At 34.0% G+C, this 26,083-nt stretch overlaps 1 protein-coding gene across 2 annotated transcripts; it reads left to right on the top strand.

Moving 5' to 3' along the window:
- Positions 1-2,888: 2,888 nt before the first annotated feature.
- Positions 2,889-26,083, top strand: LOC114369712 (pre-mRNA-processing protein 40A-like). Of its 2 annotated transcripts, XM_028326956.1 has the most exons (31): positions 2,889-3,047; positions 3,388-3,443; positions 3,523-3,591; positions 3,691-4,041; positions 4,130-4,300; positions 4,394-4,470; positions 6,162-6,231; positions 9,278-9,330; positions 9,414-9,471; positions 9,570-9,934; positions 10,024-10,096; positions 10,181-10,276; positions 10,353-10,421; positions 10,539-10,616; positions 12,164-12,250; positions 12,540-12,574; positions 12,691-12,796; positions 13,411-13,491; positions 13,566-13,658; positions 13,769-13,822; positions 13,924-14,040; positions 14,222-14,320; positions 14,839-14,886; positions 14,963-15,055; positions 15,940-16,047; positions 16,149-16,213; positions 22,156-22,258; positions 22,829-23,113; positions 23,230-23,342; positions 24,367-24,473; positions 25,548-26,083. In XM_028326956.1, the coding sequence occupies exons 2-30, from the start codon at positions 3,411-3,413 to the stop codon at positions 24,368-24,370; spliced, it is 3,054 nt and encodes a 1,017-aa protein (XP_028182757.1). In that variant the 5' UTR covers positions 2,889-3,047; positions 3,388-3,410; the 3' UTR covers positions 24,371-24,473; positions 25,548-26,083. The 2 variants fall into 2 exon arrangements, with proteins under 2 accessions (XP_028182757.1, XP_028182758.1); XM_028326957.1 differs by lacking the exons at positions 24,367-24,473; positions 25,548-26,083 and having other exon boundaries at positions 23,230-23,511.

Below are 26,083 nucleotides of genomic sequence, written 5' to 3' on the forward strand. Positions count from 1 at the left end.
AAATTACACAACTCGATCTAAATAACATAATATATAAGGATATGTATTAATTGTGGTATAAGTTTAATAATATTATGATAGTTTGATGTTAAGTTGACCCATTAAATAAAATTTAGGTTTTTAGTTTCATTTTTTAGTGCATATTTATGTATTTTCATTAAATTTTGCATTTTCTTAAAAAAAAAAACAATTAATTTTGATATAATCGATTTATTCAATTTGGTTCACTAGCTCAACCATGTCGGGTCATCGTTTTAGCCATATATCAAACCATTAAAATCGGATCAAGTTCATGACCAACTTATTGAGCATACCCACCCGTTCAAATCTTTAATTCATGATTGTATTAGACAAACAGTTGGGGCAAACCATTTTTAAAGCTATGGTGTCCCTTAATGGGGGTGACAAAATGGGCACACACACTTGAATCAATAATGTGTGACATGATTGACAAATAATCTTATCCCTTAAACACATGATAATGGGTTCGATCCGATCCTTTGTATAAAAAAATATTTGTTGGGAGAGGTCAATCTCTTAAATGGATCTCAATATCTCAAGAGATTAGTCACTTGACTTTCGGTTGATCAAGTATGTGCACACGGGTCCGGCCCTGTACCCACTTATGCATCGTATGTGATGGAAATTGATCAAGTGTTTCGACAACTCATTGATTCATAAGAATACCGAAAATAACTTGTTGATTCTTAAAAATTTTGAGATAAAAATCCAACAATTCACTAATTCATAAGCATAAGGGAATATTGAGAGTTGGGAAACTTAAAAAACCTCCATTTTTTAAATTCAATAATAATCTTCATCATCTGCACAGATCTTTGATACAATATATAAGAAGAAAATAAGATAAATCCTAATGGTACTAGATTCCTAATAAACTGACAAATACTTAAATAAAAGGAAAGATAATGATAAAAGAACAGAAAAAAAATCTTAATATCACTAATCAGTATATTCATAAGCTAATTCTATAAATATGATAAAGTTTTACATGCTATCTTTATTAAAAAAATATTAATATTCATAGTTTCCTTAATAAATCTTAACTAATTTCGGGACGACATCGATACTTGTTGAAGGTTCACATGTCAGGTGATTTCTTCATTTTGGACCCCACATGGGCTTGCCCTTGCCATTGGGGTTTCAATTTTCAATTTTGATACTAGAGTCCTCACATCTTCTTTCACACCTTGATCTCTTCTCAACTTATGGTCGTGCCGCACTCCTACATCACCCACCCCTATATTGACCTGCCAAACATGGATTGACTTGCCTTGCCTCTTATAAGAAAAATGGGTTCAAATTTTATTGTTCTATTTTATGTTCAAGTTTGCAAGTTGGCTCGTCAAAAACTATTTATATGTATATTAATTGATTTTAATGAATTTTATATTCTGTAAATGTTAAATAATAAATACTTATTAAAAGGTTAAATATATTATCTTAAATTTTGAATAATAAATTATTTAGATAAAAAATTAAATAAATACTAATAATGAGACATGTATAAAGAGTCATACTTGAAAACAAAGGATTCATGTATAAAGAGACAACTGAAGTGATATGTTTAGAGAGCTATATAGCCTTGATCCATCCTCTACCATTAGGGAGTCTTGTGTTGAGAGTTAATAGTTCATGAGTAGGTCATGCTGACACAATGCAAGGTTCGTATCGGTGCTAGTTTGCCAAAGATATATTTGTGTGGTTAAGGTTAAGGAGAATAATTAGACATCATTTATATTTGTGTTGATGTGTGAGTTTAGTTAATAGTTGCTAGTGTGACTAAGTTTAAATCACCTATTAGGAATGGTGATAAACAAAAGAAGGCTTGGTTGTATGTTTTCATACACATTTTTTATTATTTTACAAATTTTATCACTTAAGTTTTAATTTTTTACATATTTTATCTATGCTGACACGTGATTATAAAATGGTCAAAGAAAAAAATAAAATAACATTGTTTCATTACCATTTTTTGTAAACAACATCATTTCATTACGAATATAATGATAAAACATGCAGAAAAAATTGAGTAGGAAAAGACACAAAATTTGAAAACTTGAAAATAATAAAATTTATGAAAAAATAATTTAATTAGTAAAATTTATAAAATAATAAAAATTAGGTAATAAAATAAGCAATTAAATCCAAAAAAGTATTCACAATAATTTTTTTTTTCCGTAAAAGATTAAACTTCAATATATTTTTTCCTAGATAACTGTGTATTTTGATTTGAAATAAGGAGACAATGGTCAAAAACTCAAAATACATTGCTCTATAAAATGAACATCCAACGAAAGTTGTTTTTTTTTAGTAAATCAAGTTTTCTACTTTTTTAAGTATTTTTTTTCTACTTTCAAAATTATTATTTTTTGGCTCCTTTGTCATTTTTATTCAAGGATTTATAACAGATTAATATAAAATAATTTTTAAAGTTTAGAAATAAGAATTTTGATGGAAACTTAATAAAATTTGTAAGATTTTATAAGACACGGAGTTAGTATTTATTTATTTTTTAATGTACACGGAGTTAGTATTTAAAGAAGGAAGACTTTGAGTTTTTAAGTGAAATTTAATGTTTTGATTAACGAGTTTCAAACATTGACAAATTTAATTGTTTTCATTTGCAAATATTTTTTTTTATCAGATCATTTGCAAATATTTGAAATAGAAAATAAAAATTTGAAAGTTTTAAATAAATAAAATAAGAAAGACATAATTTATTTAACTTTAAAATAAAAAAACAAAATTAAGCATAATCTTTATTATTAGACCATGGGCCAAGGCCCATTTCACACTTGTATATATTTGTTGGGTAATTAATCGGGCCACCCCAGAAATAAAAATTATAAAAGGGACAAAATAAAAAGGAGAGAGAAAGGTTTTGGTTTCGGAAGATATAAAGAGGGGACACTTACCATTACCAAGGTAACAGCTTAGTCCTGTCTCCTTCTCATCCCTCTCACTGAAAAATCTCTCCGACCGTTTCATTCAGCACTCATTAGCAGACATCAATCTCGTTTCCATTGGTATGTATGTCTCTGTCTCACTCCCATGTTTTCCTCAATTATTCTCTAAACCTTATGCCACCCTCGTTTTTTCTTGCAACCTAATTTTCTTTACCCGGGGTCAAAAAAGATTCAATCTTGAAACTTTCTTGCCCCTAGCATTTCTCATTCGGGTCAATTTTGAGGCACATTGTTCTGGGTTTAGGGTTCCATGTTCTCTCTCTCTCTCTCTCTCTCTCTCTCTCTCTCTCTCTCTTTTAATTCCAATTCATGGGTACCCGAAATTAGTGAAATTTATTTTCACCATGTTTCTTTGGGGTTTATAAGATACTGATAGCTCTACTCTTTTTGATTGCATTAGCGTGTGGAGGCCTCTCTGCCGAGATGGCAAATAATCCGCAATATCCAGGCTTACAGGTAAAGTATATAGAACTAGAAAATTTTGGTATTTCTTTGCCTCTTTTGTTTTAATACGTTTTTTTTTTTGTTATGAAAGCCTCTTCGGCCTCCTATTGCTGGTTCACTGGATCCTCCGCGCAATTTTGTTCCACCTATGCCTGTTCAAGTAATGCATTTGTTTTCCCCAACTGTGATTGATTGATTGATTGTGTTGGCTTTATGTCAAATTATCATTTATCTGGGAGGAACCTATTTGTTTCTGCAGTTTCGCCCTGTTGTTCCTACACAACAGTCTCAGCAGTTCATTTCCATGCCTTCTCAACATTACCAACATCAACCTGTTGGTCCTGGTGGTGTTCCCCTGATTGGTGTTGGAATGCCTCCCCAAAATCAACGGTCGCAATTTTCTCAACCGATTCAACAGTTGCCCCCGAGACCTAGTCCGCAGTTACCACCCCCATCACAGGCAATTCCAATGCCGGTTGCTCGTCCAAACATGCACATCCCATCTGAATCGATGATGCATCAGCCTGATTCTCAAGTTCATTCTCAAGCTCCCAATGGGTACACACCAGGTTTAGGTGGTCCGGCAATGCCACTCTCTGCGTCATATACGGTAAAGTCTTGGCTTGTATGTTGTATTTGTAGTGGATAAGCTAAAACTATAATATGTGAATGCTGATGTAAGGACTTCATTTATGCAGTTTGCACCATCCGCTTATGGTCAAGTGCAGACTAATTTTAGTTCTACTGGCCAATTCCAACCTGTTCCTCAAATTCATGCTCTCACGGGTTCTTCATCCCAGAGCATTACTACAGGAGCAACTCTTCAGAGCAATGGTGGGCAACCTTCAGTTACAACTGTTATGCCTTCGGTATGAATCCTAGTTTTTTTTTTACTTAACATGGATTCAGTGTTTTGCCTCTTATATATTAGCAGAATTTTATGCAGTCTTAATTTCTTTCAGGCTACCATTGCCCAGCCACAGCTCGCTAAGAATGGCCCAACCGATTGGATTGAGCATACCTCTGCTACCGGAAGAACGTAAGTGATTCAAATGTTTGCTTGTAATCCTAGGTTACAAAGCTGTTGATATTGCATATTCATTAAATAATTTATGAATATTATGGTGTGTCGTTGGATCTATGTAGCTGACCCTATCAAGTAGAAAAAGGCCTTGTCGTTTTTGTTTGCTAAGTGAATGAAAAAAATAATGTATACTAGTATTAAGTATTGTTGTATCCGAGGTACTAAAGATTGACTAACCGTATTCTGGTTTTATTTTGACGGAGGTATGGCTCTAGTTGATTGAGATCTGAGTTGTACGAACAATTCTTTTTCGGTGCAGCAAAGATGTGTTGGGTACATGCAAAGGCACTCCAATACTTGGGTCATCGGAGATTTTGGCAAAGTAAAAATAAGCAAAAAATGCATAGTCAGTGGGATACATGTCATTTCGTTTCTTGATTGGATGTCACTCCTTGAGCCTTGCAGCAGTTATGACAACAATTATGGGGTTTTGTGTTGTAATCATGACTATTTAAGCTTTTGGCTGAGGTTCCATTTTTACTCTTGGTTCCAAGGTGGAAACATTGGTTTTGCCCGTAAAAATGTCTATTTACACCTTGGAATCAGAGGTGAAATTGACACATCGGCAAAAAAATTAAATTGGCATGATTGGAATGTGAAATTCCTTGATTGCTGTCATAACTGCTGCAAGGCTTGTGGATGGACATCCAATCAGGAAATGACATGTGTCCCACTAACCCTTTATTATTGCTAATAGTTGCTATGCCAAAATTTCTCCTGACTCGAACGTTGGAGTGCCTTTGCAAGTACCCAACCTACCTCTGTGGCATCTTAGCCTAACTGGAAAGGATGACCACTGGATCTCAGCCATCGAGAGCCATACCTCAATCAAAGTCAGACCAGAGCACGGTCATAGTGAATCTCAAGTACCTTGAATACAAAAAGTATATTACACAATGTGATATCACGGTTAAAAGTAAAACAAGGGGTTGGTAAAGTGGTATTAGGTGAGTGTTTGATCAAATGATGTTAATATTGCTATTCCTTTTGGGCACATAACTGTGCTTGAAATATTTTTATTTTAGATCCGCAAAAATAATATTATATATTAGATAAGTTTCAGTACAAGTCGTATTGTGATTTTTACAATCACCAATGAAGTCTCCCATGTGGAGGTTTGATTCCCTAATACAAAACTAATCATGATGGATTAAAGAACCAAAACTCTAAGTATATATTGGTGATCCCTATCTGTGGAGCTATTTTCCACTAATTACAAAACCCTATCTGTGCTTGAAATATTGTTTACATAGTGCTTGGTTGGAGGGAAATGAAGGATAGGGGACGGGAGGGATTTTTATAATCTTGTTTGTTTCAAAATTTTGGAGTGGTAGGAAGGGGAATAAAGGGGATCAAAATCCCTCTTCTTTCTCCTTCTTAATTTTAGTTATGATAAGTAAACTGTTAATTCAATGAACCATCTATAAATGGGATATTATCATATATACATGTACGTTGTAAACACTGATCCCCTTGCTTGATGTTGCCATCAATTGTTAAATGTTCTGGATGTTCATATGATGATTTGGGTAAAATTTATATTCTCTAAGAGTAATGCATATTTGCTTGGCACAAAAAGCATTTGTAGACTTCTAGTCATAATTGTCTATGAATGTCAGTGTATAATTTTTCAATTTATTTTGCAGATTTTATTACAATAAGAAGACTAAAGTCTCAAGCTGGGAGAAGCCTTTTGAATTGATGACGCCTATTGAGGTGTGAGGCATGCGATTGATTTTGTTGTCGTATTGTTAAATGACTTGTTAGTCATATGACTGAATCTTTTATTTATTTGGTTCTGCCAAAAGTTGCTATGTGTATATCTCTCTTGGTTTATTACAATACTAGCCCAGTCGAGATATTCAAGTTTAATTGTTATGTGCTTTCTATTTGTCTAAGTCTGGTGAAAATAATCTGCTCCATTAGCTCACTCATTACTGAACAGATTTTCTCTCAGGCAGGCAACCGTCAATCTTGTCTTTTACGTCTTATTGTAAGGTCAGTGTTGTGATAATTGCCGGTTGGACTGTCTGATATCAGCTTTGTTTGTTTTCCTTGAGTAATGCTCTAGAAGAATTTTATGTTACTATTTTTTAATCTAGAAAAAAGGTTCTGTTCTATAAATCAGAAAGAATAACAAAAGACAGTTGATGTTGTCCTAAGTTTATTTTCAGCATCCATTCTTAAAAACAATTTTGATTCGTTGAGGATTGTTTCTTTGTGGTTGGGTCATTTAAAAATGATTTGTGGACGGCTTACTAATGATTGCTTATGTTTTGAGAGGTAAGCTTTGTTTGTTTTCCTTGAGTAATGCTCTAGAAGAATTTTATGTTACAATTTTTTAATCTAGAAAAAAGGTTCTGTTCTATAAATCAGAAAGAATAACAAAAGACAGTTGATGTTGTCCTAAGTTTATTTTCAGCATCCATTCTTAAAAACAATTTTGACTCGTTGAGGATTGTTTCTTTGTGGTTGGGGCATTTAAAAATGATTTGTGGACGGCTTACTAATGATTGCTTATGTTTTGAGAGGTTATGTTTGTTTGTTTAGGTTTGCTTCTGAAAAAAAGTGCTGTTTCTTTCCCCTTCTCGTGTGTGCACATATTTCTTCTTTTAATGTGATTTTTGTGGTAGATGATTGTATTCCATTTTACTTCATATGCATTGGTCAACAACATATAGATTATATTGTTACATTAAATAAGGAGAATGGTAATGATAGTCAGCTTATTCTATCCTTTTCTATTTATGATAAATTGTCAATCAAATCAAGGTTGTCAAAATCAAGATCCTACCTAAGATCAGGAGGGGGTATTGATCATGGGATCATATCACGGATCAAAAGATTCTGCCTAAAATAAAAAATTATATTTTAAAAAACATAAATAAGGCAAATAACCTTAAAATATCTACTAATTTTAAGTAAACTTTGAAAATGCATAAAAAGGTCAATACAACTGTAAGTCATAAAATCAAAAGTCACAACTTACAATTCCAAATATAAAAGACACAATTCCTTTTTTGTAAATATTTTGAGCATATGATGGTTGACTTTTGTCAGTATCACTCCAAACACTTTAAAGTTTTTTTTTTTTTTAATGTCTTTAGGACTTCATATCTTACAATTTTACCTTGTTCAAGTCTACACTCTACATGTGTGACTCCCATAGCTTTAAGGTGCTTACAGGTACATGCTGTGCTACTCTATTGAGAGGTAGGATATGCTGTGGGTCTTTGCTGGTTGCTCTACCTACTATATTGCTTGGATGTTAGTAAATTCTATCATTGTGTTATTGTCTTGATCATTAATTCTTTTGTCTTGAATTTCTCATGATTTATCAATGAGCATATATAGCTAGCCATGCCACTTGATAAATTGTGCATCACATGCTTCTAAATCTTTGCATGATTTTTAGTACTTGTATTCTATTATTAGTTTCAAATGTTGTGATTTTTACAATACTTGAAGTGAATGTCTGAGGCAATTTTTTTGTCCAAATTCCAGAATAATGCTTCCAATCTTCCTTTGTGTGGACCAACTGTAATGTTAGAATATGGGTGTTTTTTTTATTTTTTATTATTATGGCTCACACTTTAGAGCTTGTGTTTTATACCATAGCAGCAATCAGTTAGGTTGCCTTCTTTTTATTGTATGTGCTGTTTACTGATATCTGATTTTAAGATCTTAGAAAGATTACTGTAAATAATATTTGTATAAGAAATTACAGGTGCATTTATTTATGAACTTTTGGTATGAATGTAAGGTGTAGTTACATAATGAAGATTCAGATCATCTTGTGCACTACCTATGTGACTCCTTTAGTACTCCTGTCTATACACAATATGCTCTGTTGGGAGGATTGTGATTAGCAAGATGGACTTTGACAGCATTGCTGGTGAAATGGTTTGATTCACTTGGATTTTTCTGTTAATATTGTGCAAGTAGGAAAATTGAAAAGAAAAGTGTCTGATTTTAGGATCTTAGAAAGATTACTGTAAATGATATTTATAAAAGAGATTTACAGGTGTATTTATTTAATGGACTTTTGGTAAATGTAAGGTGCATAATGAAGATTCATATAATCATGTGCACTACCTATTACTCCTGTAATACTCCCGTCAATGTGCTCTGTTGGGGGGATTGTGATAAGCAAGATAGACTTGACAAAGTCGCCAGTGAAATGATTTGTTCACTGGATTTTCTGTTAATATTGTGAAAATAAGAGAATTGAAAATAAACAATGTTGAAGTTGACCAAAATCAGCATTACTACTAAATATTTAAAAGTTTCTCCCATATAGAGACATTTGTCACACAGGATTCATGTTTACTGGTTATATCTATAAGCTATATACGACTTCTGAAATTTCTGTATCTTCAGATTACCAGTTTTTGGAAATATTCAATTGTTTTTTATTTGCTGAAGTCCATTACACAGAAGCATATGGGATGGAGTAATAGGAACTACAAATTCCATTAAATTTCAGTTGACTTTTTGCTGCTTAGAAATTAGAAAATTATAAGGAAAATTGAATAGGTTACTTGCCTTAGTGCTTGATGTAAGTTGGGGCTAGTTATTAATTTATCGTTTACATTGCCCATGTATTTCCTGGATTAGATGTTCTTTCTTTCTTTCTTTTTTTTCACATTCTTCCTTTATGAGATTTGAATTTCTAATTACTATTTTCTATTATGAGATGTAGTCTTTCTTTCTTTTTTTTTTTTTTTCACATTGCCTCATTGCATTCTTTTCATTTTGTTAGAGGGTAGATGCAACCACAAACTGGAAGGAGTATACTAGTCCTGATGGAAGAAAGTGGGTCTTGGTTTCATTAATTTATTTTTCTCCTTTCTATTTTTGATGTTCATTTCTGATTTTTTTATTTAATGAATATTCAGGTATTACTACAACAAGATCACAAATGAATCGAAGTGGTCAGTTCCTGAGGAGCTGAAGGTTTCCACCATTGAAAACGATGCTGTTTCAAATATTTTTCCATTTGTTTTCTGCCTTTTATTTTTGAACTCCTTTCTTTTCAAATTATTTTCTTCTAGTTGGCCCGTGAGCTAGTTGAAAAAGCAATTGTCAGTGGAGCTCGTCCTGAAGCATTGCTAAATTCTCATCCTCAACCCTCTCCGACACCTTCTGCGATTGAAGCAACACCCAATGCAGATAATTCATCTTTACCCAGTCAAGGAGAACCGTCAAGTCCTGTTTCAGTTTCTCCAGTTGTTACTACATCTATAAGTAATCTACAATCTGAGATGCCTTCTGGACCATCTCCATCTCCTGCAGATGCTATAACTGGAACAAAAGTGGATGAACTGGAGGCACCTTTAAATACTGTCACACCATCAGATACTAGTGTGGGAAGTGATAAAGCTATTGTTACTGATATTAACACTGCTGTAACACCAATGTATTGCCTATTCTACTAGTTTCTTGTTCAGTTGGTATTTCATTTGTCTAGTGGCATGTCATTTTCATTGAGTGTGGTAAATATTGTAGGAATGATGTTGACAATGATTCAGCTCAAGCTACTCTAGGTTCTGCAGATGGAGTTTCTGCAGAAGATAAAGAAGTACACTTCTCTTGTTGTTTTGATATGTCTTACATCAGTTTTGTTTCTGGTTCTTATCAGGCTGATTTATCTTAAATATTGTAGGATGGTAAAAATGATTCGATAGGAGAGAAAAGTAATGATGAGGCTGCAGAAACAAAGGCAGTTGAGCCAGAACCCCCAGTTTATGCAAATAAGATGGTATGAGAATGAAATATCAATATTTTATTTGTGTTATGTTCCTGGGCATTAATCATTCATCATATTTCCTTATTAGGAGGCTAAAGATGCATTCAAAGCACTCTTGGAGTCTGTAAATGTTGGATCTGACTGGACTTGGGATCGGGTAGGGTAATTTCATTGACACATTTTAATGTCACTTACCTATATATACAATTTTCAATTATTTAAATGCTTCTCTCGTTTATATGTTTTGGCTGACATCAACATTTCTATGCTTCAGTCCATGCGTTTAATAATTAATGATAAGAGGTATGGTGCCTTAAAAACACTTGGTGAAAGGAAGCAAGCTTTCAATGAGGTAATTCTTATATAACCCTGGAGAGGACTCTTATTGCATTTTTGTTTGTCCTTTATTCCCTTATTTATTTTTTCCTCTTATGTTCATGTTGCTTTAGCTTGCTTATTTTATCCTGTAAGGAACGAGTCTCAATTGCTTGTTCATTTGTAAAGTGTTTGAATGAATCCAATCTGTTTTCATATTTGTTTATCAAGTATATAGATGATAGAGAGAGAAAAATTGTGTGAAGATAATTGTGTTTGTCAAACCTGCGGTTGTGGCTGTTGTTGCCACTATACTGAAGCAGGTAAAAATCCACCTTTCCTCCCATTTTTGAGTCATTAGAACTTTTTTCTTACTTTTGCGTCATTTCCCTCCATTTTTTGCACCAGGAAGAAACTATATAGGGTTTGAAAACCTTCTCTTAATATATGCACACAAACATTTAAAACGCTCATATTTAAACCTTCTCTTAATATTTTTTTTGTTCTACTCTTTTGTTGCGCCCATTGCTCATTAGCTACTACCTTCCTGAGTCTCTGCTCAATGCCCTCTGTTCAGTGGCCACTACTCATGCACAAGTCTCTGTTAGATTTTTGTTTTTATGTTATGGTTCATTCTTTAGGCCCTATGTTCAATTCTTGCTTGTGTTGTGCTCTTTACACAATTACACTCTCATGGCCTCTTTCTCTCCCTCCCTCTCTCTCCATTTAATTCCATTATGGTCCTTTTCGGTGGTGATTGTGTATTTAGAGTATTGTAATTTGTGACTTTTAATTATTAATTATGAACATCTTTTTTATTTTTTAGCATTTATGTGTGCTATAAAATATCATAAATCTATGATTTTTGATCTTGCTAAAGCACTTTTGGGGTTGGCCACTCCATGCTAATATCTTAGATTGACAACCGTAGTCATGTCTAAGAGCAACAATTGTCATAATAGCCTCAAATATCTGTCAAGTGGCCTTTTAGGTGTGTAGTACATTGGATTTGGATGTATACTATAGAAATGCAACCTATGAAACTATTTTTTTAAAATGTTTTTCATAATATATGACTTGCTATGCACTTTTGAAAATAAAAATGCTTAAATCCTCTTCAACGCAAGGAAATTAAACGGGCAAGTTCAGACGGGTGTCAAATTTCCTGTACTGGACAAACTATTTTGATGTTTGCTGGGGATGTCATCTATTTCCTTCGTTCCCGTCTTTTATTTAGGCTTGAGTCTGAGTATTTCGATCTAGAATGGTTTTCCTTTTATGCCCACAATCCCCATAGTTTCTTCTGATCAATCTAACCCTTCTCATATGTCTAGATGTTTTCTTAGAAAGGGAAATTTATATCAAATTACTATATAATAATGATGTATTTATGCATGATTAAGAGATAATAGGTTACTGGGGACAATCTCCTTCATGTTACACATCCTGACAAGATTTTTCTCTACATCTCTTTTAGTTGCACAGGATGGGGAGATTCTATTCTTACTACTATCCCTATTCTTGGTGGATGAATACATTACATGTTGATAAAATGATAACATCGTTACTCTTTTTTCTTTTCAGTACTTAAATCAGAGGAAAAAACAAGAAGCTGAAGAAAAGCGTATGAAACAGAAAAAAGCCCGGGAGGATTTTAAAAAAATGTTAGAAGTATGTTTATGTGCTTCCATGTTTCTTTATAGCTGAGGGCAGAATTCATAGTTTAGTGTGTTTATATCCATCTGTCTTTCAGTTTTGGTTCCCTCCGAGACTGCTGTGTAGTCTGTCTTGGGAACCATCCCACTGGTTTATATTGTAATCACAGTACCTCTGGTACTTGGTTTTTTCATTTATATGTATAATTATCTTTGCTGACCAAAAAAAAAATGTTTCTTTATAGCTGTGTTATATATTGCTTCCTTTATATTTTTTTTGGCTAATATCTTAAATTATGTTCCAGGAATCCACGGACTTGACTTCATCCGCTAGATGGAGGTTTTTTTTTCATGATATTTCAATTGATTTTTTTTTGTGCCATAATACATACAGTTGTTATACTTTATGATGATGACAATTATTCTTTGCTATTGATTCTTTTGGACATCACTCAGCAAAGCAGTGTCCATATTTGAAAATGATGAACGTTTCAAGGCTGTTGAACGTGACAGAGATCGCAGGGATATGTTTGAAAGCTTCTTGGAGGAACTTCTAAACAAGGTGGATTCTACTACCTCATATCATACTTCAACCATTTATAGAACGTGTGTGCATTTGCCATTGTTTGAATGTTTCCTTTATATGCCCATATTTGTTAGTGTTAAGTATGGTGACCTTGCCTCTGGATAAAAACTTTAGATTACCCTTTTGCACAGGTGCATTTGGCATTGTTTGAATGTTTCCTTTAGATGCCTATATTTGTTAGTGTTAAGTATGCTGACCTTGCCTCTGGATAAAAACTTTAGATTACACTTTTGCACAGGTGCATGCGTTTGTCTCTAGCATCTATACTTGGACAACTAACTTTTTTCTGTTTTCCACTCGCTTGTTAGTAAGATTTATTTCAGATGTTTTCAGGATGATCAAAATTTGGTTATTGTGTTTCAAGGATAAGTTGCATTATGTCAAGCTGTAGCTAAATTAATTATGAGAAAGTGAAGTCTGTTAGGAGTTAGATAATAAAGGAATTGAGAGAGTTTAGAAAAGATCAAAGTTTTCTTTGTTACTGGATATGAATCCATGAGTGAAGTTTTTTGGGCTGTGATCAATGCATTAAAACTTACAAATCTTTTGAAATGCTTTTAGTAAATATCTACTTGTATATTTTTTATCAGGAACGAGCAAAGGTACAGGAGGAAAGAAAGCGAAATATAATGGAATACAAGAAGTTTTTGGAATCTTGTGACTTTATAAAGGTAAATAGTCGTTTTTGGTCATGAAATTTCTAAAGATTTCTATGTTATTCACTCATCCATCACTTTCTCAACAGGCTAGTACACAGTGGCGAAAAGTTCAAGATCGCTTAGAGGCTGATGAAAGATGTTCTCGTCTTGAAAAAATTGATCGCTTGGAAATATTCCAAGTAATTATCTTTATTCAGCTTCTTCCTAATTTAAATTGTCTGTCAATCTACTTCGACATCTTTAATATTGATTTTTTTTTCTGTCAATCTAATTTATATTTTCTGTTCAGGACTATTTACATGATTTAGAAAAGGAAGAGGAAGAGCAGAAGAAGATACAAAAGGTGCTATTATGTTCATTCTCTATAGGGCTCTATAGAACTATAACCCCTGCTTCTTCTATTTTATTGCATAATCTCATCATTCCTGTTCTCAAACATAATAGGAAGAATTGAGAAAGACAGAACGTAAAAACCGTGAGGAATTCCGCAAATTGATGGAAGAACATATCGCTTCAGGCATTCTTACAGCAAAAACTCACTGGCGTGATTATTATACAAAGGTTAACTGTCTATTTTATGGGTTATCCATCTTTTTTTGTCTTTATGTTTTAAAATGAAAAATATAAACTTTCTGCTAACTTACATAATGTTGTTATCTTGTTTCTATTTTTTGATTTGTTGTCTAGGATAAACTTTGTTATTATTGCAATGGCAATGATATTGTTTTGAGTGGTCTTGTAGGTGAAAGATTTACATGCTTATGTAGCAGTGGCATCAAACACCTCAGGTTCAACTCCAAAAGACTTGTTTGAAGATGTTGCTGAAGAGCTAGAGAAACAAGTGAGTATGCTAAATTGCCTTTATGGTTGGTTTTGAACTTTATCTACTAATTTCTTGGGCAAACTTTATTTGTTTTTGTTCCTTTTAGGATGTCATGCATTTAGGTATCAATTTATTGTTAAAACATAAAAAAGAATTATTATTTGTTGATTCTCTTAATTTCTCTCCCATTAAATCATGAGGCTGAACATCTTTAGTTAGAAGCATGTACATCCATAATGATTTACAGGTGCATTTATTTGGACTTTTGGTATAAATGTAAGGTGTAGTCACATAAGGAATATTCAGATCATCATGTGCACTACCTATGTGATTCCTTTAGCACTCCTGTCCCACAGCTGTAAAAATTCAAATTGGGTTTGAATTAGGCTTCACTAGACATATTTATTGGAATAAGGTTGTTCCTTGACTAAAATGAGTTGGGGAACTTCTACTTCCATGCATCCTGAAAAAAATTACCATTGATAAAAAGTGGTTCTCATAAAATGCCAATCTTCTTTTGTATTTGTATATTACAGTATCATGAAGAAAAAAGTCGAATAAAAGATACAGTGAAATTGGCAAAGGTATGATGTATCAGTCTTTTGTGGTTTCTTCTTAAGAAATCTTTTCTGATGGATAGAATGTTATTATGCTTCTCAGATCACATTATCGTCAACCTGGGCTTTCGAAGACTTCAAATCAGCTTTATCAAAAGCCATTAGCACTCCACCAATATCTGATTTCAACTTAAAGGTAGGTAAATTGGTGAAATATATATTTATATTTTCTGTTTTATGCATTCCAGTATTAAATTTCTTTAAATGTCTCAATACTAATTACAAGTTTGTTTATTACAATGAATGGTGCCTCAACCTTTTCATTTGCCACTACTTTTGCTAATTTATGCTTTAGTAGTTTAGTTTATGGTTTTTTCTTTGCATGCTTTTATTAAGACATTCTGTGTATGTGCACACGTGTAGGGAGTATATTAAGTGAGAGAGGAGCTAATCTTGATCATTCAATACTATTAGAGAAATGGGAGACTAGCTCCTTACACGGAAAATGAATTTTGGAATTCTTGAAAGTAAGGTTGCGAATTGTGTGCTATAGCACTGCTATCACTACCATTTTCGGTTTACATCATGTTTTCATGGTGTGACTATTGTGGCTGCTATAGCGTTATACATCATCTGATCCATGGTAGTGGTCGCTGTTCCTGCATGGCTTGCAAACCCCTATTTACCCCCTGATACACTGGTACCGTGTCTTTTAAGGTGAGGTGATTTCCTGTAATGCCTTCAATAGCCATCTTAAGACTTGGCAATGTAACAAACATGGATCACTCACGACAGTATTCTCACTCAATACAGGAATTAATGAAAAATAGTTGGAAAACTGGTTATTATGATAATTGGAGACAGTTTAAAGTACTCTGTTATGTCTCTGTCATATCCAAGGGACTTTTATGAATTGTTTACCAGAGTGTCTTGTGTTCAATATTTGTTTCATTCATAAGTGACCATATAAGGTATCATATGTCTAAAAACAGTTAAGCTTCTTAGAGTTTGATTCTAATAATTCTCGGTTTGGAATACAATATATATGTATGTTTGGTCTGATGCTGTTCTATTCTGCAGCTAGTGTTTGACGAGCTACTAGAACGGGCAAAGGAGAAGGAGGAGAAGGAAGCTAAGAAGCGTAAACGTCTTTCGGATGATTTTTTTCATCTGCTACATTCTACCAAGGTGCAGTATTGTGGACATCAACTACTAAGTTCTGTTATATTGTAATGGTTGGGATATAAGGAATATTTTTTGTTTATGCTTTTTGGTCTATTTAACTGCAGGACATTACTGTGTCTTTAAAGTGGGAGGATTGTAGACCACATGTTGAAGATAGCCAAGAGTTCAGGTCTGGATCAATGATAAATTTAAACATAAATATATATTTATTTCTAATGTTTTCAAAATTAGGCTAGTCCCTTGAACTGGATAAATTGTTGGATGGGTAGTTGCAGAGCAATAAGGCTTTATCATTCTGCTCTAGAAACTTAAGTTTCGTATAATTACATCATATTTGGTGTACAGCTTGATTATTCCACGAAATAGGAATGAATGGATGGTCATGCTTAGTTCACTTGACAGTGGTCAAGTGATACTATTGTTTTGTTCATGGCATCTATGTAGAACGACTGAATGACATCAAAATTGATGTAAATAACTTAATATCCTTCACTAGAAATCCAAACAAAGGTCACCATATTATTGTACTTTTTGTATTATGTTACATATTTGCTGTAAATTTAACTTGAGTATTTAAAATTTATTGCAGGAAATGAAGAGTAGATTAAATTGTTAAAAACAAGATTAGAATATAGGATTTATTTAATTAAGGATAATTTTAATTCTATAAAATAAATGAGAAATATTAGGAAAAATAAATTATATTTCATTTAGTGGAGCATGAAATCACCATTTCCACTTTTTGGAAAGGAGTGTTGATTTGTAGTTCTATTGAGCTAGGCCTGGAATGATCGTTCCATGCAGTTTCTTATGCCAACAAAATTTGTAATTTCTATTCCATGGAATTGTAAGGATTTAAGTAGCATAGGGATATTTGAATATTATTTGCAATGTGTTAGAAAAAAATAAAAGGCTATCCTTATTTATAATGTTAGTGTTGCAGATATTTACATACATGAAATTGGAAATTGCAATCAATCATATAAGAAATAGGAAAAACAATTAATAATAGTTAAGGATGTTGATTTCAGCAAGTATTTTATTGCATTAATTTCTTGAATGTCCTTGTTAAACTCAAATGAGTGCAAAGGGAGTGACTAGAGTTTGGATACTACAGTATGAAAACATGGTCAAATGAGGTGATCGAAACTTGGAAATTTATGACTTGCAAACATGATAGTTCTATGTCGTTAAATGACATTTGGATGAGAGATAATTGTGGTGGTCAATGGTAGGGACATATGTCAAGTAGGAAATTGGTGAGGCATAACAAGCACTCGACATAGGTAACTAAATGATAATGAGTGAAAAGTAGAGGAAAGTGAGAAATAGGCACTTCAGTACCTAGTAATGTGAGACATGGCCGAACCGCAAGAAGGTAGGATGAAGAAACAACTCCAAACTTGTGGCAAGACATGCTAGAGTAAAGCTAATACAAGGAAAGACAAGGCAAAACGAAACCATTTTCATAAAGACAAGCAAGAATGGAGCCAACATGATAACACGTTATACATGGAAATGTATGCTAGAAGGAAGCCAATGAGGCACTGTGGACCAAGAGCTAAAAACTAAAAACTCCATACGGAGATTGTTGAGTGCAGACTAAAACAAAAAATTAAGTAATCAAGGGAGAAACTATTTTCGAGGTAGATAACATGGCTTCAACACTATTAACCAGAATATTCCTTATGGCTTGGAAAATCTGCTCCTTTTTAAGTTAGATTTTTTGGTTGAGTTAAGCCCAATCCATTTCTTATATGGTATCTGATCCTATCTAGTCTTGATGTTAGCCTTCTTCCATATGTCCGTTTTCGCAAACTACTAGGTGAGAGATGTGTTAAGATTTCCCATATTGACTAGCAATATGCCAACACCAATACAAGGAACGATAAGCCAAAATGAAGGTATTTTCATAAAGACAAGCAAGCATGGAGCCAACTTGTTTTACGTGGAAAGGTTTGCTAGAACGAAGCCAACGAGGCACAATGAATAAGAGTTAGAAACAAAAAACTCTATATAGAGAAGTTCAAGCGCAAACTAAAACACAAAATACGGTTTTGGTGGTAATCAAGTTCCCATGAATTCCAAATATTGAAAGGGAGAAATTATTTTTGATGTGGATACCGTGGCTTTACCACTGTTAAAATGCCCCATACCGATTAGGAATATCACTAGAATATTCCTTATAAAGGCTTGGACGATCCATTCCTTTTTAAGTTGGATATTTTGATCGAGTTAAGCCCAATCCATTTCTTATATGGCATTTGATCCTATCTATATGTCCAGTTTTGTAAACTACATTTCTCAATGTTTAGTCTTAGGTGAGAGGTGTGTTAAGATTTCCCATATTGACTAGCAATATGCTAACGCCAATGAGTAAAGATAAGCCAAAATGAAGCCATTTTCAAAAAGACAAGCAAGAATGGAGCCAACATGTTATACGTGGAAATGTATGCGAGAAAGAAAAGAAGCCAACGAGCGGCACATTGGAACAAGAGCTAGAAACTAAAAAGTCTAAATAGAGAAGATCGAGCTCAAACTGAAACACAAAATATGGTTTTGGTGGAAATCAAGTTCCATGAATTCAAAATATTGAGAGGGAGAAACTATTTTTGATGTGGATATTGTGGCTTTACCACTGTTAAAATGTCCCATATCAATTAGGAATATCACTAGACTATTCCTTATAAGGCTTGGGCTATCCATTCCTTTTTAAGTTGGATATTTTGGTCAAGCTAAGCCCAATCCATTTCTTATATGGCATCTGATCCTATCTATATGTCCCTTTTTGTGATCTTCATTGCTCAATTTTCAGTCTTAGGTGAGAGGTTTGTTAAGAGTGACTAGCAATATGCCAACGCCAATATGAGGAAAGATAAGCCCAAATGAAGCCGTTTTCATAAAGACAAGCAAGAATGGAGCCAACATGTTATACATGGAAATGTATGCTGCAATGAAGCCAACGAGGCACAATGGAACAAGAGCTAGAAACTAAAAACTCTATATAGAGAAGATCGAGCGCAAACCGAAACACAAAACATGGTTCTGGTGGTAATCAAGTTCCATGAATTCAAAATATTGAGAGGGAGAAACTATTTTTGATGTGGATACCATGGCTTTACCACTGTTAAAATGCTCCATATCGATTAGGAATATCACTTGAATATTCCTTATAAGGCTTGGACGAGCCATTCCTTTTTAAGCTGGATATTTTGGTCTAGTTAAGCCCTATGAAGCACCGACACTGACACTGACACAAACATGTGGACACTTGTCAAACACATCAAAATTAACCCGGACACGGGTGTCGGTGTCGTGTCAGTGTCAGACACTGGACACGGCAAGAGACTGGGCTGTCCGTGCTTCATAGGTTAAGCCCAATCCATTTCTTATATGGCATCTGATCCTATCTATATGTCCTGTTTTGTAAACTACATTTTTCAATTTTTAGTCTTAGGTGAGAGTTGTGTTAAGATTTCCCGTATTGATCAGCAGTATGCCAATGCCTATATGAGGAAAGATAAGCCAAAATGAAGCCATTTTCATAAAGACAAACAAGAATGGAGCTAACACGTTATATGTGGAAATATATGCTAGAACGAAGCCAACGAGGCACAATGCAACAAGAGCTAGAAACTAAAAACTCTATAGAGAAGATCGAGCGCAAACTGAAACACAAAATATGGTTTTGGTGGTAATCAAGTTCCATGAATTCAAAATATTGAAAGGGAGAAACTATTTTTTATGTTGATACCGTGGCCTTACCACTGTTAAGATGTCTCATATCGATTAGGAATATCACTAGAATATTCCTTATAAGGCTTGGATGATCCATTCCTTTTTAAGTTAGATATTTTTATTGAGTTATGCACAATCCATTTCTTATATTGCATATGATCCTATCTATATGTCCATTTTTGTAAACTATATTTCTCAATTTTTAGTCTTTGGTAAGAGGTGTGTTAAGGTTTCCCATATTGACTAGGAATATGGCAAAGCAATCTTTATAAGGCTGAAACAATTCTATTGAGCTAACTTTTGGAGTTGTATAAATACCATGCTAAAATTGTGAAAAGATATTGATAAACAATTAAGGAACCCTTCTTTAAAAGCTAGTTGTTAAGGGGGGAGAACCAATCACTAAAATACTCCACCAAGCTTCCCGTACTACTCAATGTGGGACTTAGGCACCCTATCATAACACCACCTCTGAGACATCTTCACTTGTTTCATTTCACTCATCTTCCTTGTTGATCAAAACCCTCCATCGAGAGCCCTTTCCAAGATGCTGACAATCAACTCTGATACAAATTGATAGCACCTAAGCACTTTGGGAACTCTCCCTTAAAAGCTAGCCATTAAATGGGGAGAACCAACCGCTTAAATACTCCATCAAAGCATCTCATACTATTCAATGTGGGACTTAGGCACCCCATAATACCCAAGTCACCATCAGATTTAGGCAAGGGAATATGTGAAGTGTTACTTGTAGTGTTATTAAACACAAAGGGAGCGTACTAATTATTTATGCTCCTAGGTTTATAAAAATAAGGAAAATAATCAATAAATATTAGAGAATGGGAAAAGACAATTAATTATGAATAATGATGCTGATTCTTTAAATGCATTAATTATGCTATTACATGGAATAAATCATGAATGCGCTGTAGTGTACCGAATGTAAACTTAGTGTCCTTTTAATAGTTTGTAAATAATGGAACTTCACCGTTAGTTGTTTATGATTCTTAAACCGGCTGAGTTTAGGTCATCTTACTTTCTCTCCTTTCAGAACTTGTGTTCTTTAATATTTGGCAAATAGAAGCTGGTGTATAAAACAATATGCCCTATTAATTGTCTGTAGATAGTGGATTTGGCTCTTGTAAAGTGAGGGGAACACTTTAGAGGGTAAAATGTATAGTTATAACCATCTACAGTTGATGTTGTGATAAAAAATACATGCACATGTATAACAAACTTGTTAAATCTCAACTGCTAATTTTTTAATTAACCTTTAGAGGATCCAAATCCTTGTATATTATAGTTTTAACACTTTACTACTGTTGGTTGATACTTGATAGCCAAACTTACAATAATAAACGCAGAATAATCAATTGTGAAAATTGTGGCATCATAGTGCTGTAGTGTGGTATCACCACCTCTGATCCCTACAGGCTTGCCATAACATTCTATCTTCTCTCTTATGACTGTGTTGACTGGGGTTGTAATAGAAAAGATAATAGAAGAGATAAAATGAGAGAAGAAACAGTTTTATTAACCCACTAGATCAAGGATTACAACACTGTATTTATAGACTAAAGAGTTAGGACAGGTAACTAACCCTAACTGTCTCTTAACTAACTAAGGTAACTCCCAGGACTGCAGTAGAATTACTGCATGTCCAGTACTCCAATAGGTTGCAGCCATATAGTGTCTGGCACTGCATCTAGGGGCGAAATACCTGCTGTTTGGCTGGCATGTCCCCTTTGTTATGTGTGAACCCAACAAACCGTAGTTTTTTCCACCAAAACCACCCTTTTCCGCTAAGTCTACTCTTTTACCAGCAAAGCCCCCCCCCCCAAGTTTTTTTTATTTTGTTTTCATGCTAGTTTCAAGCCTTCTTTCTTTTGCATATCTGACCTGTGACTAGATCAGGTACTTCTTTTTTTGAAGTTATAAACTGATCCAGAATGAATAGGGGCTAGTGTCCTTTTCTTTTGATATCGACTTTGTTATCCTACTTGTAAATTTTTTAGTTTGCTTATTTGTCTATGCTTTACTTATATGAATGATTTCTTTTTTAAAATTTTGAGTATTGAAACTCTATGGTCAACTATTAAGATTATTAATTCTGAGTATTATTGATAAAAGTCTTAAATCAGATGTACTTTTTGAGATTTGAGCATTATTATGTGATTTATAAATTAGTTAATATTGTTTCTGGTATCTTAGGTATAACAGGCACTCTGATCTGCTATAACATATTTGGGGTTGTCCACTGTGCACTGCTCTTTGGGATTTGCTGCTTAGAATTAATTTACATATCTTGAAACTATTTCCTAACATAAAACATTCAAGTTCCTATTTTTACTTTTATTGGTTATGTTTTGTTAGGTCCATTGGAGATGAGAGCCTTTGCAAGGAAGTATTTGAGGAGTACATTGCACAACTAAAAGAAGAGGCAAAAGAGAGCGAGCGGAAACGAAAAGAGGAAAGGGTATAAATTCTGCTCATTGCATCTGCATTCGATTTATGTTTGTCATTTATTTTCTCTTACATATGAACAACAAACTATCTTTATATGAAGTCCATTGATTTCTGCCTAGTTCCAATGACTAGGAATATCAGTTGTCATAATTGTCACTCCTGCTGTTTTATGCAATAGTGTGCCAATTTATGCGTTTGTTCTATTTTTATCTGGCTAAACGAAGTGTCATCACAGATGAAAGCATGCTGTTGTGCTCAATTTTTTCTGTTTATCCTTTTCTTTTACAGTGAAGATGAAGTCCTATTAATGAATGTTTGTTACTATATTTTTCAATCATTATGAAAGAATACAAGTGAATTTTCCAAGTAAATACAAAGTATATATCGCAATCATTTGACGATAAACAAAAATTTCAAACCTTTTGCAGTAGTATTTCATTTCTTGACTGTGAATCTTTTGTATAGTCAGGCATGGACTAGTTTCGAAACCTGGATAACAATTTCTTAAATGGGATGACTTTTTTCATATAGTGTGAAAAGAAAAGGAATCACTGGGTAGCTAATAATGATATTTTTGCAGGCAAAGAAGGAAAAAGACAGGGAGGAAAGAGAAAGAAGGAAAGGAAAGCAAAGGAAGGAAAAAGAGGGAGGGCGTGAAAGAGGGAAAGATGAGGCACATAAGAAGGATAAAGCAGACAGTGACAGTATGGAGTTAACTGAAATCCAAACCTCCAAAGAAAACAAAAGGTCTGAAGATGATAATAGAAAACAACGAAAGAAACTTCAAAGTCCTGAGCATGAAATGGATAAAGGGAAGACTAAGAAATCTCATGGTCATGGTAGTGACCGCAAAAAGTCAAGACGTGTATGTAGATTTATGACTTGCCTGTCTTACAAATGTTCATGATTGCTATCATTTATTGTTCACTGATTATTTTCTGGTTTTTGGTTGTATTTTTTTTCTTGGGATAAATGGAGCAGCATTCATCTGGTCATGAATCGGATGAAGGACGACACAAAAGACACAAGAGAGACCACTGCAGAGAAGGAGATCTTGAAGATGGGGAATTTGGTGATGACCATGTGGATAGATGGTAGCCATGTTTTTCTATTTGCACTCCTATAATTACCTTTTGTTTAGCTCAATATGTACTATTTTTCAAAAGAAAATATTAAAATATAAAACTTTTAAAAGAACTTCCTTGTATTCTAAGGTTTTGCACTGAAGAATTTGTCACTAGAATGAAAGGTTAAGTTCTCACATGAGGTGCCTAGTTTCTTTCAACTTTTGCTTTCATTGATGATGGATTTTCTCATGTCAAGTTTTCACAAGATCATGTTCAAATCTTGAATCACATCTTTATTGATAGACATTAAATACGTGATGTGTATTTAATGCCAAACGGGAAATAGATAGACACAAGATTAAAATAAGACTTGTGCTTGTGACGAGAATCCTATCAGTATTATGCTATATCTTCTCTAGTATCGCTATTGTAACTAAAATGGATGCAAAGTTTTGTCATGGTCATCGGTAAATTAGCCCCATTGGTTATGTTAGCTTCAATTAGGAGGGTTATTGGCTGAATCTTGATGCTGCTTACCGGATTTCATTTTGGTCCATATGTAACATCGTTATAGTTTAACGCTGAATCTTGGACCAATGCTTTGAGTGCAGAATGGACTGAATCATATTTGGTTACTTCCAATGGTGCTATGTTACCGCTATATTGTTAAATTGATTTCTACAATCATTATTCTCTTAGGCTGAATGTGATTCATAAACAGTGTTGTTCAATAGCGGCCAAGGTGGAATGGCATGGCGGATTTTTTGTCAACCGCCATAGGCAATGACAATTTGTGAAGGGAAGCCTGCCATGGCACCGCCATAAGGTGCAATGGCGTGTTTATAAATTATTAAGGCAGAATTTTGGCCTTTTGGCATCCGCCATTGACAACACTGTTCATAAATCATAACCACAATAGGTGTCCAAAATTCATTCATAATTATAAGGAGCTACAATCACAGAAATTGGATAACAAGGCCTAAAGATTACTACGAGGTTTTGTGCTAATGGTTTGCAGCTGATTCTGCTTTTAAACTATTATCATTTACAGTTGATCTGGATTCTGGCCTGAGATTGGAACACAACGTGCTAAGGGAAATTCAGAAGTGATCACGAAATGGTCATAACTCATAATCGAGAAATCATTCTCTCAGTCAGGTAAACATGCATCACTTATTTGACTTGCATTGTTTTATCTAGAGTTAGTGGAGTTGACACTAGACACATCTCTTTCAATTTGTTTATATCTACCACAATCATTACTGAAGTAGCTTTTCGAGATAAAATTTATTGGTTAAGCATATAATTTAGTCCCCATATGTGTCGTGAATTCTCAATTTGATTCTTATACTTGAAAACTTGTTAAATTGGTCCTTATACGTGTAAACGTTATTGTAACTGTTAACCCCACCTATGAATACTTGACTTGGTTTCTATACATGTAGCGCATTCCTAATTGGTTCCTTACTTGTAGGCACCAAATTAAAAACCCTACACATATAGGGACCAATCTAATAAGACATTTTCTTGCTTCCATTTCTTGCACATCTTGTGCTAAGATTGGAATGCTATTAACAATATTCTTTGGCTTATAAAAAAATTAAGAATACATTACGTGTATAGAAACCAAATTAAGAATGCATATGGAAGTTAACGGTGACAGTGGGGACTAAATCAATAACGATTGCATGTACATGGAACAATTTAATAAATTGAGAATTCACAGTACATATATAGTAACTACTGTGGTACTATAATATGATAGATAGTGCGATATCTTTAAGTCTAGTATCAGATTATGGTTCAAAGTGCCTTTTTCTTGGTCAACCCAAAAATTCTTCCACATATATCATCTAGCCCACCCTTTTTTAATGACCAAGCGAAGTGAGAAAAATGAAGTCATTATTTCAAACAGAAAAGAATGGTAATGAATAATGAAGGTTCTAAGTATTTTTTGGCTTGGTGAGGCCAAATAATCTCTGCCTCTATTTCTTTATGCCCCTTTTATGATTCCTTTCTTCCCACCCTTCCGTTCTCCTATTTTTTTTTTCCTTTCATATCTGCCCTTTTTTCAATAAATTTTGTGGTAAGAATTTATTCCAAATGAAACGAGTGCGATGTTAACGACCAAGGTCTTATCATCAATTCATTCTCAAATAAATTTGTCATTCCAATCCATTTATTTTTTCCCCTATGTAAACTAAACGAGCCCTTACCAATTTGGTGCCGTAGACGCAAGCTGCGAGGTGCTTCACCCAAATAAAAGAAGAGACCAGAAACAATGACAACGTGGTTCCATCTGATCTTATTCTCTTGGCATATTCGAGGTTAAGTACACAGCAATATTAATCACTAACAGGTCACATATACCAAGTCAAAAGCGCCATATATGCTTTAATTTGCCTCTATGTGTTGACGAGCGAAATCAACTCATTATAATGCAGAAGAAGACTTAGGCAGCACAATTTCTGTATCTATCTCTTAATGCAATGAGTAATATGGTCCCCCTCCCCTTCTAGTATTTATATTACTAGAGAAATGGAGAGATTTTACGGGCATGTTGCTATCCCTAGATGATAAATTTTTGGCTATTGTAGAATTTTCCGAGTTTTAGCCTTAGTCGCCACTAGATTGTATACCACCTTAATTGCTTAATCTATGAAAAACTGTCAAATGTCCCATCATAGTTCTCCGTGTGACAGGTTCATTTGAAGTGGGTGATGTTTACATCCCACACCGACCTAGTATGTGAACAAAGTACTATCAAA

This window comes from Glycine soja, chromosome 10 (assembly GCF_004193775.1).
Source record: "Glycine soja cultivar W05 chromosome 10, ASM419377v2, whole genome shotgun sequence".
Lineage (NCBI taxonomy): Eukaryota > Viridiplantae > Streptophyta > Magnoliopsida > Fabales > Fabaceae > Glycine > Glycine soja.

Excerpts from the sequence above, each read along its gene's own strand:
- LOC114369712 (XM_028326956.1), top strand. The coding sequence starts at position 3,411 with ATGGCAAATAATCCGCAATATCCAGGCTTACAG. Across the intron at positions 9,935-10,023 it reads AACACTGCTGTAACACCAAT|GAATGATGTTGACAATGATT; the intron begins GTATTGCCTATT and ends TAAATATTGTAG. Across the intron at positions 10,277-10,352 it reads CAGTTTATGCAAATAAGATG|GAGGCTAAAGATGCATTCAA; the intron begins GTATGAGAATGA and ends TTTCCTTATTAG.